The 13,089-nt window shown below is 41.9% G+C and overlaps 1 protein-coding gene across 5 annotated transcripts in view; it reads left to right on the top strand.

The window, feature by feature from the left end:
• Positions 1–13,089, top strand: part of utrn (utrophin) — a 170,979-nt gene that overhangs the window by 3,916 nt on the left and 153,974 nt on the right. For 2 of the 5 annotated variants that reach the window (XM_056405712.1, XM_056405714.1), the window contains exon 1: positions 5,768–5,852. The exons of 1 other annotated variant lie outside the window; for it this stretch is intronic. In XM_056405712.1, coding sequence (XP_056261687.1) covers positions 5,771–5,852 — 82 coding nt within the window. In that variant the 5' untranslated portion in view covers positions 5,768–5,770. Of the gene's footprint in view, positions 1–5,767; positions 5,853–7,213; positions 7,335–13,089 lie in introns of those variants that run through there. 2 more of the 5 variants (XM_056405710.1, XM_056405713.1) reach the window with 2 other exon arrangements.

Raw genomic sequence — 13,089 nt, 5'->3', positions numbered from 1 at the left:
ACTGCTTCTTATCTTCACTTTGTTGATGGATTTGTGTTCTGTGTGTGAAATTGGTAGGCTTACAGAAATATGGCTGAACTTAGGTTTTGTATTTCATAATTGAGAGAGTGTGTGAACTCTGTGAAACCAGGGGAAACACCTGCTAACACCACAATGATAAAATTTATAGATTTGTAGTCTACATGAAACATGGGCTGTGAGAGGTGATGTGTGTGTGTGTGTGTGTGTGTGTGTGGTGGGCAGGTGGAAGGATGTTTTCACAGCTGAGACGAGCCTTGCTAGAAAAACATTAGTGCACTTGTTCAAGTGATCTCCATGCTGGCCGTCATGAGGGCGTGGTTGAATGCTTGAAGAATTTATTCAAAACAGCACGCCTTCTTTTTTTCTCATCATTACTGACTGACAGAACGTTATCACTGGTTGTCCTGATCTCGCACAGAGAGTGAGCGTATTCTCTTATTTTGAAGCTCCATATTAGTTACTTCAGCTGTCGTGTGTTCCATGTGTCTAAAGGCTGCAATGAATGTTGAGGCAGGGGTGTGTATGCGTTCTCGATCTGCTTCCTATGATGGAGGTCAGCAAGCCAGACAGTCTCTCCCTTTCACAGACATATGCACTGTTATGCCTCTTGAGGGGCGTGGGGGGTGGCTCATGTTTTCCAGCGTGTCATGTTGTTATGCAAGTCCCCACAATGGACCAGGGAGGGAGAGAAAAAAATGTTGAGAGGAAAGAGGGCGCTGGGTAGAGCTGTGAGTAGATTGTAAAAGTAGTGCATCTGGACAAAAATGACTTTAGTAGGAACTTTATACCAATCATGTGCCTGCAATCTGTCATCTTCAGTGATTCAGTGGGATTTAATCATTAACACATAGTGTATGACCAACATTTACATGTCCATAATCTTAGTCAATTAATTCTTTGGTAGAATTAAGTTTGGTGGGATGTAACATTTTAGTAAAGCCACAAGCCAAAGGTTTTACTAAATTGACTAGTTTTGAAACAGTAACAGAAATGATTAAACAACAAATTTGATCATAGATAACTGTGTCAGTGATTCTTTGAAAAAATGAACTGGTTCCTGCTTCTCAACTGTTCGTATTTGTGGCTTTTTTTTTGCCGTTTTAAATCATTATAAATTGAATATCTTTGGGTTTTGGACTTTATTCAGACAAAACACGAAACTTGACGTTGTGCAAAGATGTGATGGGCAAGATTGTCTTACATTTAATAGACTAGAAGATTACACATTTCATCAAAAGATATCTACAGACAATCTATAATGGAACCTGACCTGATAAGCTGAACTGTGTTGGGAAACCAGATGTGTGTGGTTTGCTACATGGCACAGCAGTTCTAAAGGGGCTGTCCGTACAAACAGTATTCAACAAAGTTCTGGTTGGATTATCCTATAACCCCCCAAAGCCCGAGCTACCTATCCTGTCTGTGAACTTCCCCTCCCCCTGTCCATTCCAGAGTGCAGACAAATGTGAAAGGTCAAATATCATCCACAGGGTTACAGGCTGTTGTTTAACAGCCATTACACAATAATGGACACTCACCTGACCTTTTTCCCTCTCTGTTTATTTGTCACTTGAGAGCTCGGCCGTGGAAGAGCCCTGCAAAAACCACACTTCTACAGCTCTTGTTACCTGACCTGGTCTTGTTGTTCTCCATCTTTCTCTTCTCTGTTGTTTCTGCCTTTTCTTCCCCTTGCTCATTACTAACTCCTTTTATTCAGTCTGTATTTGTGCGTTTGGAAATGTGAGAACAACAGTGGCCGTCCAAAGCAACATTCTAAAGATTTGTTGGGTGTTTTGCAGGTCTTTTAAATTGATTACCTTTGTTGAACTTGGGCACTTAACCTTTTCAGTTTTACCCGTTGAGCTAAATACAGGACCATCTGCTTGAACCTTAGCTTTGGGTGTGACATGCAGTATAATAAAAGAAATGTTGTTTCATCTTACAACAGGAATGTGATTATCACCAAATGGAGGGTGTGGAGGGTGTGATTTGTCACCATACTAGCTCAGCTACATGTCATGAATCCTTAATTCTTGACTTGGCCTCTAGCAGCAGGGTGGACTGAGTACTTGGAAACATTTCAGCTGCTGTGTGTGTGTGTGCATGTGTGGAAGGAGATCGGATTACTTGTTCAGAAATAATTAGATGAAACATTAAGGCTATCCGGAGCGACATTCAACACCTCATGGTGATGTAGAATTGTTTTCAAACTGACGGTGAGTGCAGTGGCATGCAGTATTATGCAAATACATAAAAATGGGTGTGCATCTGCATGTGTGGGTAGCATTGAACACAAATCAAAACAAAGGAGCTTTCACTGTGACCGCCCCTTCGTCCTGAGATGTCATGACCTGAATTCATTTTTTTTTCTTTGCCTCTGATGTTTTAGCTTCCCTTTGCTGAATGGGTCTACGGTCAGTGCGAGTTCTCAGGAGTGTATTTAGACTTTAAGGATGGAACAAGTCCACAGGGAATGCAGCTGGGTGTGTCTTCATGGCAATATATAGACACAAGTGTGTGTTTGTTAGTCTCTTTGCTAGTAGCTGTATCTGGCTGCCTGGGAAGTGGGAGGAAACTAGCTCTGCAAAATCCTGGCTGGAAATCTGGGGATGGAAGCACTGGCCAAAACATCTCCCCTGGGTGCGGCTGTGTGTGGGACTCTGCCTCTTTGGTCCATGTGCATGTGAGTGTGTGTGTGTGCGTGCATCAAGCAGCATACAGACACTCCACTCAGCCCATATGACATTTAAACTCTTCGAGAGGAGGCTTGAAATGGCAGAAAATGATCAGTCTCAAAAGGGCCTGTGGTTGTTAAACTCATACAAACTGGTCTCCTCTTTCTGTGAATCTCCCTTTTCCAAAGCAGTTTAAATCCCCCTCTCCGCCCCCTTTTCCTAGCTCATTAGGGCTACAAAGCCATGTTGCCCAATCTACCTTCTGACCCCTCGCATGACAGGATTTAATAAAACAAAAAAAACAGGCTGAGGCCCAGAGAGAGTTTAGATTAACCCTTTAAAGCTACAGTGGTATTTCACTATTGAGTAAATAACTTAAAGGAATTGGTCCCTCTGTTGAGAATTCCCTCTTTCCCATAGTGCTGAGGTTTTTCCTTTTCGTCATTTGATTGTTAACAAGTTTGTGTTACTTGTACTATTATACATTGTGCTAAAACTAGGTATAGTTCAAATGTTTTAAACCTTTTGGTTTTAAAAGTGCCGTTGATACCAAAACCTCTGCAGTTAGTGTTTTCAAGGAGTTTAGACTATTACAGCTCCATCATAACGTCAAGGGAATATTATTCCACTGTTGCTTAGAGTGACTGGTAGAGATAGAGACAGGACAGACCAGGGGAGAGACAGGACCTGATGTGCCTAATGTGTCTCTATAAAATGCACTTCTACAAAGAGATTTTGAGGATGTAGACATGGAAATCAATTTTTTAAGTCCTTGGGTGGAGGCTTGTGGCATTGTGGGAGAAGTGCAGTTTCCATTTCTTTCTCTTGGATGTTAGTTGGATCACTGACTCATCCTCTCTGTATGAATGCTTTTGTGTGTGTGTGAAGCACATCCATGATTACCACGATCACCTCTGAATGGCATTTTTAATGGAAAAATCCACATTTAAAAGCAGCTTATTCAATATTCCTTGAATTTCTGTTAAGTGAAGTTGTTGAGAGAATAATCATACACATATAATCATTGACGGAGAAATCCTTTGTAAAATCCCAAACTTACCTCTAACAGTAGCAACAAAAGGCCCTGATGTGTCGCTGAGATTAATCATGTTGAAGTTTGATTCAGGCGTGGGACCTTTGCTGTTTCGTGACTGGTGAGGATAACAAACTGAAATCAAAGTTAACTATCAGGAAGGGAGGCTAAAAGGAAGAGGGAACAGCAAAAAAGTTAATTACAACATTTCATCACAAACTCCTGCAGCATACTGAGTGACAATACAGTGGAAGTTTCCTTTAGGCAAGCAGATTTTCTGTCTAATATTGAAGCTTACTACAAAGGCATGGGCATGTGACTGACCTTAATTTTTAGTGATTTAGTTCATATATGGACTAGACCTTATGTGGTTTCTGGGGCTTATGGGAGATGAAGCTTTGGTGGTCAGTCAGAGGAGGATATAAATCTTTTCTTTCAGGAGCCACTTCATGGCTAATTTTATTTTCATAAGGCCGTGTGGCATACAGAGCAGTTTCTCTTTTTCAGTGATAATCTTTAAGTGATTATCTTACTAATGATTCAAGTTCAAATACCAAACATCTAGTAAACAAACAGCTCTGAATGTCATATAAACTCAGCCGATGTTTGTGGTGAGACATGAAAATAAAAGGTTTCACTCATTTCTTCCAACCATTAGTCAGACGTGGGATGTAGATTTGAAGAACTACCATAGGCAAACGATGTGTGTGTGTGTGTGTGTGTGTGTGTGTGTGTGTGTGTGTGTGTGTGTATGCATGCATGTGTGTGTGTGTATGCATGTGCGTGTGTGTATACATGTGCGTGTGTGTATGTATGTGCGTGTGTGCCAGACAGATGTTTACACACTCGCACGGCTTTATCCAGGCTGCTCGATTCTCTCGGGGTGGTGTGCGAAGACGAACTGACAGAGAGGGACGCCTGTCTCTGGGTTTGTGACTGATGCAGCCCAGTGGAAAGTCCCTTTTAGGGCTCCGACTCCTTCAGTCACTGCCAAGGCCAGCCTCACCCAACCCAGTTTATTCCTCTGAGTTGTGACCGGACCAGCTGCTGCAAATCTCCATGGAAGGAAGTGGATGTAATTCAGTCAGACTCTGGAAGTTGGTCACGGGTGGACTGGGCTGGTATTCCTCCTCTACTTCCTCTTTGTGAAGGAAAGGAAGAGAGAAAACAAAACACAGGAAAATGAACTTTCTCTTTATGTTTCCCTCCAGCCCCTTCCCCTCCACACTCACTCCCATCTCTCTCATTCACCCTCTCTGTGGGAATAGAGTTGTTTGCTCAGTTGGTCCTCATTGACTAAATATGTCAATGAGCAAATGGACTCAGGCCTTTACTCTGTCCCCTCTTCCACTGCACTGGCTCACTGACCTGCATCAAATGTCAGGAGCTATGTCACAGTTTTGATTCTTATATCCAGCAATACTTCTGTGATTCTGTGAGTCTGTTTTTTCTTTGATTTGTCATTGTTTCACTTTCATGTAAACATTAGCAAAGGAAGTGGTTGTTGTAGTCCAGAGTGTCAGCAGTATGTTTTTAGGTTTAGGTCACTGGGGGTCATGTTTATCTGAAAATGAGAGCTGTCGTCTCTGTCAGTACTTTGTGTTTTCACCGGGGGGGGGGGGGGGGGATCAGCTGTCAGTTGCAGCAATGCATATGACACACACACACACACACACACTTTAACACACGGATCTGTGTCACCTGTTGCGTATCTTTTTAATTGACAAACTGAAACAGTCCCTGCTCTTGTCACTCACTTTTGTCACCGTCTTGTTGAGTGTGTGTGTGTATGTCTGTGTGTATGTGTGTGATGTCACATCAGACAAGCCGGCCCAGCACCCCAAATAAACACACCCAGAGTACTCGATAAATGCTCTAACACCTCTACTTCCTCTTTCTCTTTTCTCTCTCTCACTCTCCCACCCCCACCACCACCACCACCACCACCTAGCCTTCCTGTTCCGGATTTACTGTTTTTCTTTCTTTCTCTCTCTCTCTCTCTGCCTTTTTCTCTTTTTAGTAAAAATTCTTGCTTTCCGTCATGAATTTGAGTAAGTGGATGTCTTGGAGAAAGCGTAACTTTTTCAGAAGGAAAGAAAAGCACGGAAGTAGTCTTGATTTAGGTAAGTGGATGAGCACATCTGTAATACATCTGTGGAGGAATTTAACATCGAATTCTGAGAGTAATTACTGGAAACTAAGCTGTTTATGCACTTAACTTACAAATTGACCAACCGCTGTTTTAATAGTTGAAAGTCTTTAAAACTGAACTAAAGGTCCAAATGGTGCTCTGGTTGTCTTCACAAAATGAGATTAAACGTACCAGTTGTTGATTGTCACACTAATTCCTACCCACAGGAGAAAAATTCAGATTCTTCTCTGCCGTTAGTGACTTTTATTTATTGCTGTTTTATGCAAGGTACTTTTTAAATTGTGTTGTTCTATTATGCATTGTTTTCACTCTACATATATTGGTTGTTTGTGTAGATGTGCTGAATCTTGAGCATCTCTACTGCATGTGGTTTACTTTGGTGCATCCATCAATTTCTTTTGCGTGGATCAGTTTACGTCTTAACAACAGAGAAGCCGGCAGAAAAGAGGCCCTGACTCTGTCATAAGAAAGAGAAACTTGACGAGCTTGTCCAAATGCAAAAGTGCATGTGATAGAGAAATTTATTGTAGGGGAGTTTTTCAGTCAGAAGACTGTGGTCCTAAGGTCCTTTTTCACAATTGTTTCATGTTTTTGTTTCAATTTTTCACGTCATATCTTCTAGTTTTTTGTTTAAGTCCAGGCCTTTTTCTCTGTATGATGTTATCTGTTCCCAAACCAGTGGGTGTCTGTTCATACACACACATACCTGACTTCACTTCTTAATGACACTTTTCCACCTTGCCAGTTAAATTTTTCTCATTTTGGCAAACAAATCACTGAAGCTCTTCTAAACATGTTTGATTGCTCTCATCCAAGCGCCTGTGTAGGTGTCAGTGTAATATAATATATCTGGGGGATTAGATTAGATGAAGGTGGGCATGTGTTGTTTCCCAAACTTTGAGTTGGGTAGATTTCCAGCAAATGCAGATGAGAAGGTAAATGCCTTCTCCCCACCACATTGCTATCACTATGGTCCTGTGTTGTTGTTTCTGATCTTTGCCTGATAGGCTCTTCTTTATCTCTTTTCTTTCCATCTTGCGCTGGCATTTGCGTTCTGTCCTGTTTGCACGCAGGGATGGTACCAAACAGTGTTTATCGCTGTTCATCTCCTATTGCATGATGCATTACGACCCCCCCCCCCCACCCCTCCCGGCTTGCCCTGTCCTGTTCTGCTCTGCCCCCAGTCTGTTTCCCTTTCATTGGCACTGTCCCTCTTTCCCTCCCCTCTCTCTCTCCGCTGTTGCATTCTTCTGATCTTTACCTTCCTCTCTGGTCAAGGAGCGACTGAGGCAGAGGAGAGAGGAGGAGAGGGAGCCAGGAATGTCAAATTCAGTTTTGTGCTGATACTCTTGGATTATCTCTTCTTCCCGTGTTTTTGCTTTTGCTGCTTCTTTGGTTCAAGGTTTTGGCGGCTTACAGTAAAAGATGGCAGAGCATGTGCTCAAACTCAGAGGTAGGAACTTTGACAGGTGTGTGACACATGGCTTGATGGCAGCTAGGTATACCACAGGTGGTGTTCTAAAGTGCTGTAGACTCAGACTGCAGATACTGGTGACAAATTCTGTGTATTTTTATTGCTCTTCTGCAATCTGATCAAAGTGTATGAAAGCTTTGTAAGCTTGCTATGAAAGCTAGGCATTATTTTATCAAGTGGATTGTCAGTTTACCTGCTTTAGTACTTTTCTAACTTCGGTAAATGCACCAAATATGCTACAGGATTTACCACAGTTCAGATATACTGTAACTGTTATACTGTTCAGATATACTGTAAAGAAGCTTTTTGGACATTTCTAATTAGTTTTTAATTGTCATGGTCTGTAGTCTTTTATGGAAAGGTTTACAAAATGCAACCCGTCTATCTACATATCAAAAACCAAAAAACATGTTCTTCTTTCACTAAGCAAAGCCAATAGTTGGATAGAAATGTTTCACTTGTTGGCATCATAATATTGTAACAATGTTATATTAGACTTAAAACACATGTAACACCAAACAATGGTTTGACTGAACTGGAAGAAATTGCCCACTTGCATTTACTTTACAGTTTTCTCTTCCCTCTCTTTTCTTTGCTGACTGATTTTACAAGCTGCAGCGGTGATTTACAGTTTGCTTGTTATATCTGTGGTTTGTGAGGTGACCTGGCTTGCCGCTCACAGTTCATCAGTATGCTCTGACTTCACTAAATTCCACTACCCCTCACCTCACCATTATTGCTCACCCATAATTTCACCAGTTCACGCACCTATGTACATCACAGGGGTGTTTTTCAAACTGCTAAGTGGGGATATTGGCTAATCTTTCTGGACGTTTAGAGTGTTTTCCTTACAAATTCCCAGATCTTGGCAAGGGAAAAGTGTCAACAAGGCTGTGCCGGCTGGGACAAGCTTAGACAAGTGACCACTGGAAGGAGGAGGGAGGAATGCATGGGAAATTATAGGAATTCTATGCATTCCTCTCAACCTACATAGTCAAAATAATGCACATCTCCACGAAACAAACTGTGAATAGGACTGAGTTGTGCACATTTTTTGTATATATATGCGAGGAAAGGAGAAAGTTTATCAGAGGGCAGGTAAGTTGAGTGATACACAATGGTTGGCTTGAAAGCCTATCAGTGTGATTGTTGTAGGGCTGTGTGTGTGTGTGTGTGTGTGTCCTGTGTAAAGATTAGTGGCCTCCAATATGCTGTGGGTGGTGCTTTCACTGAAAGACAAGATAGCTAACAGCTGAGCCTCTTTCCAGACAGCCGTTAAGGTTTAGTTAACACTGAGAAACTTCTTTTATGAATGTAGCCTCTTCTTGAGAGTTGTTTCATTGCCAAGCTAAGAGCTTACTTTAAAGATCCCATATTTCAGAAAGTGGGATTTCAATGTCTCTTTTGATTATAAAGTAGGTCTAGGTGCTATATAAATACTGTGACAGTATCAAAACGCTTAATCCATGGAGAAATGCACACAGCCTGTATTCAGAAACTGCTTTAAAATGTGCTGTTGGGATCTCTGTAATTTCGTGATGTTACAACTATACAGTTGCTGCCCTCAGCCATAACCCGAGCACGGACCCACCAGCCACCCCAGACCCACCATCCACCCTTTTTTGTTGTCTTAACTTTATTAACAACACAACACCACATGGTCATTCCTTGGCTGAACTAGCAAGCTTCGCAACTGAAAAATGTTGAGGAAACATTGCACCATGGTTGGATATCAGGAAACCAATATATCATTGCACATCCCTCCCAAGTAAGATTAGAGACCAGTGGCTAAAGTTTATTTTTTATGAAATACCGGAGCATTTTAGTTCACATTCAACCGTCTGTTCGGCTCATTTCAGTGCTGACTGGCCATTGCCACTTGCATTAACCTGACCTTTACTTGAGTTTTACCAGGCTACAGTAGTAGGCTAAAATCCATTACCTGTGGTTGGCTTGGCCATGTCACTCAGAAAACAGTCTGCCAATCAGAAGAGAGGCTCTTGCCCTGTTTGTTTTTGCTGCTGTGACTGATCACCTTGACAGCTTTCAGACACACATCCTAGTTGGTATTCTGCCAATTAAATTTCCAGTTACTTCAGCTGCTACCGCCCCTAAATGTGTGATCATATTACCTGTGTTCAGTGGCCACACATGCATTTTAAAGCTTTATCGAAACACCGACTTGGTTAAAGGTAGTTGTTCCTCACTGGTGCAGCTAAACTTAAATATCTCTATTTGTCTAGCCTCTGAGCTCTGATGTTTACTGTGTGATGCTGCTGTGGAAACCCTGATGGTTTGTTTGATTTTCACCTCAGTGCCTCCCACTGTCCCCCCCTTCTCCCTGCTGTGCGGTCACAGGCTCTCTCCACCTGTGAGATGGAGGGATGTACTGGGAGGCTGGGGCTGTATATTTTATGTGTCTACTCTGTGTTCACAGCTGGCTACTCTGAGGAACATGAGTGTTTCTGTGAATTTTTTTTCTTCCTCAGTTATGTCATGATTTGTTTGCGGTTCATTTTTCTCAGTTTGCTCAGCGCTGTTAACTCGTGGTTATGTAACGTTGGTCAACATTGGGGCAAGGAATGAGAGCATTTGATAGATCATGGTCATATTTAACAAAAATAAATTTACATATGAAATTCATTTTTTCTTTCTGAAGGTCTTGTGTTAATAGAAATCTCTAGAAACAGGCTGTGAACACAAATGTCTGAGGTGACAGAAAAGCTCTTAGTGGAAAAGTAAGCGAATTTGTCCTTTTGTTAGGAAGGGAATCCTGCACTCAACTTGACACACAACACTGTGGTCTTCATGCTGTGGAGTGGGTATGGGTGTGCATACAGTATATTGACAGCATGTGTGTGCTCACTGAGCTGCGAGAGGATACCAGTGGGATTTACTCTTCCTGATATAATCGCTACTTCCTGTTTGGCTGTTGCGAAAGAGAAACATTTGTATATCAGCACATTCACTGTACATGACTCTGCACTGTTTGTGCAAAGTGTCATCCCTCTGCTTACACTGAAGTGTGTGAGCGTGTATGGCTCATTCATGTTGAATATGATGACTGATTATTTGACAGGGGTTGAATATTTGTTCTGCAAACAAATGTGCCTATGACTCTTGCCTCACTGTGCTGGTGCAGTTTGTTCATTTCTACTCACTGGGCTGATGGGATATCTTTATCATATGACTGAGTGACCCATAAAGACTGTTTTCCAGTAAAAGCTTGCCAGTATTACAAGACTGCTGCAAGTTGCCTTGAATAGAACCAGGCAAAAAAATGTACCTTTTAATATTAGTGGGACCTCAAATTCAGCAGTGCCTGTGAACAGTGATCTTTTCTGTTTGATTAAATGATATATAAAACAACATTTATATGTTAATGGATTCTCTGTATACAATAAGACCATGCTTAACTGTCAGTAACAATTAACATAAGTAGAAGGCAGATCCACCATTTGATATGTCCAACGCCTCTACTGATACTTTTTGTGGGTATAAATTTACACCAGGCCAAGATAGCACGTTGACAGACTTCAGCACCCAGGCATCACATCCTGTAAGTGTTTGTGATCTCTAGCAGTGTACTCTTTAAAGCAAAGGATCACAGGACTACAGTGACAAAACTCAATGTTTTGCTCTTTTTATTTTGCATATGTGACTGAGGACACGTTTCAGCTAAATGGTTAGCCTCACTGTGGAATTCTTGTAAAATGTGCGTGTTATTGCTGAAAAATTTTGCCAAGTGTAGTTTTAAAATTAATGTTGATTCCAATGATGAGTATTTCATGGTTCCAGCAGAACTAATTAGAAAGTAAGACCTTTACTTACAGGTATTGGACATTAAATTAATTTGTGAGATTCTGCACCTTCTAATTCCATCAGCCTGAAGCTGTAACTTTCAGTCGAAGCTGAATTTGAGGTCTCCTCATACAATAGCACAAACACAAACCCCATGTGCCGGTCACTGTAGGACCACAGCTGATTTGGCAGTGTGTTTATAATGTAGGTGTGTGTGTATGTTTTTTACCCTCATATAAATGTCAGCATGAGAGGTATATAGGACATATGGTACATCCATGACTGAAGTAGTGGGCAGATGTAAATAGTCACAAGCAAAGTGACGAAAGTGGACATGTGTAATGTTGTATTCATGTTGTATATACAGACTCCCCTTGGTAAGGGTATTTTCTCTCTTGCTGAGTGCTGACACACACACACACACACACACTTGAACACATTTGCACACACACAGCCCTGCCGCTCCTTTGATCCGTCCGGCAGTAAGACATTCCTGTGCTGTGGCGAGTAGGAGCAGCAGACAGATTGAGGGGGAGCAGAATGCATGAATCAGGTGTATTGTCCTCTTAAGGTGGTATGGTGGAGAGCCCAGGAGACCTGAGCCCCCAGGGACCCTCTTCTCAGGGGCCTCGGAGGCCGTCCACAGGGTGTCGATAAGGCTGTAAGGACAGGAGGCCTCCATATGGGGCTTTTTATAAAAGGAAAATTGATATTGTGTTGAAAGCGCACCTGTACTGTACCTGTCCTGCTGCTCATTCTCATTGTGAACTTTTTTCTGTTCTTGCCAGAACTTTTCTCTCCCTGTGGCTGTCTCTATATCTTTTTTGGCCCCTTTTTTCTTTTTTTTTTTTTTCTTTTTTTTTTTTGTGATTTCGTCTTGTGGTCTGCCTGTCTTTCTTTCCTCCTCTCGCCTTGTCTGTCCGGACATGGTTAACCATTCCACCTGTAAGTTATCTACTGTGATTGATTGCCATCAGTTATTGGGCCCCCTGTCATGGCACCTACTCTTTGTACATCATGCTGTCGTTTTATTTTTCAACACAACCCCTCTTTTGTCTCCTGCATTCTTCTCTACATAGACTTCTTCATTCATCACCACCTTCAATCGTCACCTCTTTGTCTTCTTCACCTCTTAAGAAAGAATCCTTAAGGTATTATTGTTGCCCCCACATATTTATATGGAAACATGGGTGAACACACTCTCAGGGGGGCATTTTACAGTGTTATAGTTCAATACACTTTAAAGACAGTGGCAGAGAAGAGGATGCAGTGCAAGTGTATACCAGTCCAGGCAACAAGTCTCTCCTGCTTTCCTCCACCTGCATAACTCTACATACTTGTTGCCCCAGACCCAGTAATCCTCACTTCTGCATCCCCTGACATTTCTGGCAGAAATGATTTTTGTTGATGTCCTGTTGTGAAACATCTAGCCAAAGTATAGAACATCAAGATGAAATGGAAATTGCAGTCAAATGTTTCAAGTGAAGTGATTTTTATTCATATGGCTCAAAGTCACAAATTATTTTCCTCAAGGGCTTTACAATTTGTACAACATATACAACACCCACTATCTGAAGACCCTTAACACCCCTCTATTCCAGCACCATTTATCTCATCCCTCACCTCTTCACCTCTCACCCCCACCTCTGTACATTCTTGTTTTTATGCTTCTTCTCACCCGGCCAGCGGCTACACACACACACACACACACACACACACACACACACACACACACACACACACACACACACACACCCAAACAAAGAAGCCGACGACTGCTGGGGCTAGTGATCGTAACCTTTGACCTTTTGTTCAGTTCATGGTGCTTTACACAGCGGCCAGTTGAATGACAATGGCAGTTTGATGTGTACATGTACACTTGTACCACTTCTCCACCCCTATATTACAGTCTTAAACTGCAGTCAGGGTGTTA

The sequence above is a fragment of the Seriola aureovittata genome, chromosome 19 (assembly GCF_021018895.1).
Source record: "Seriola aureovittata isolate HTS-2021-v1 ecotype China chromosome 19, ASM2101889v1, whole genome shotgun sequence".
Lineage (NCBI taxonomy): Eukaryota > Metazoa > Chordata > Actinopteri > Carangiformes > Carangidae > Seriola > Seriola aureovittata.
The sequence above is the reverse complement of the archived record's forward strand: the minus strand, read 5'-3'. Positions and strand labels throughout refer to the sequence as shown.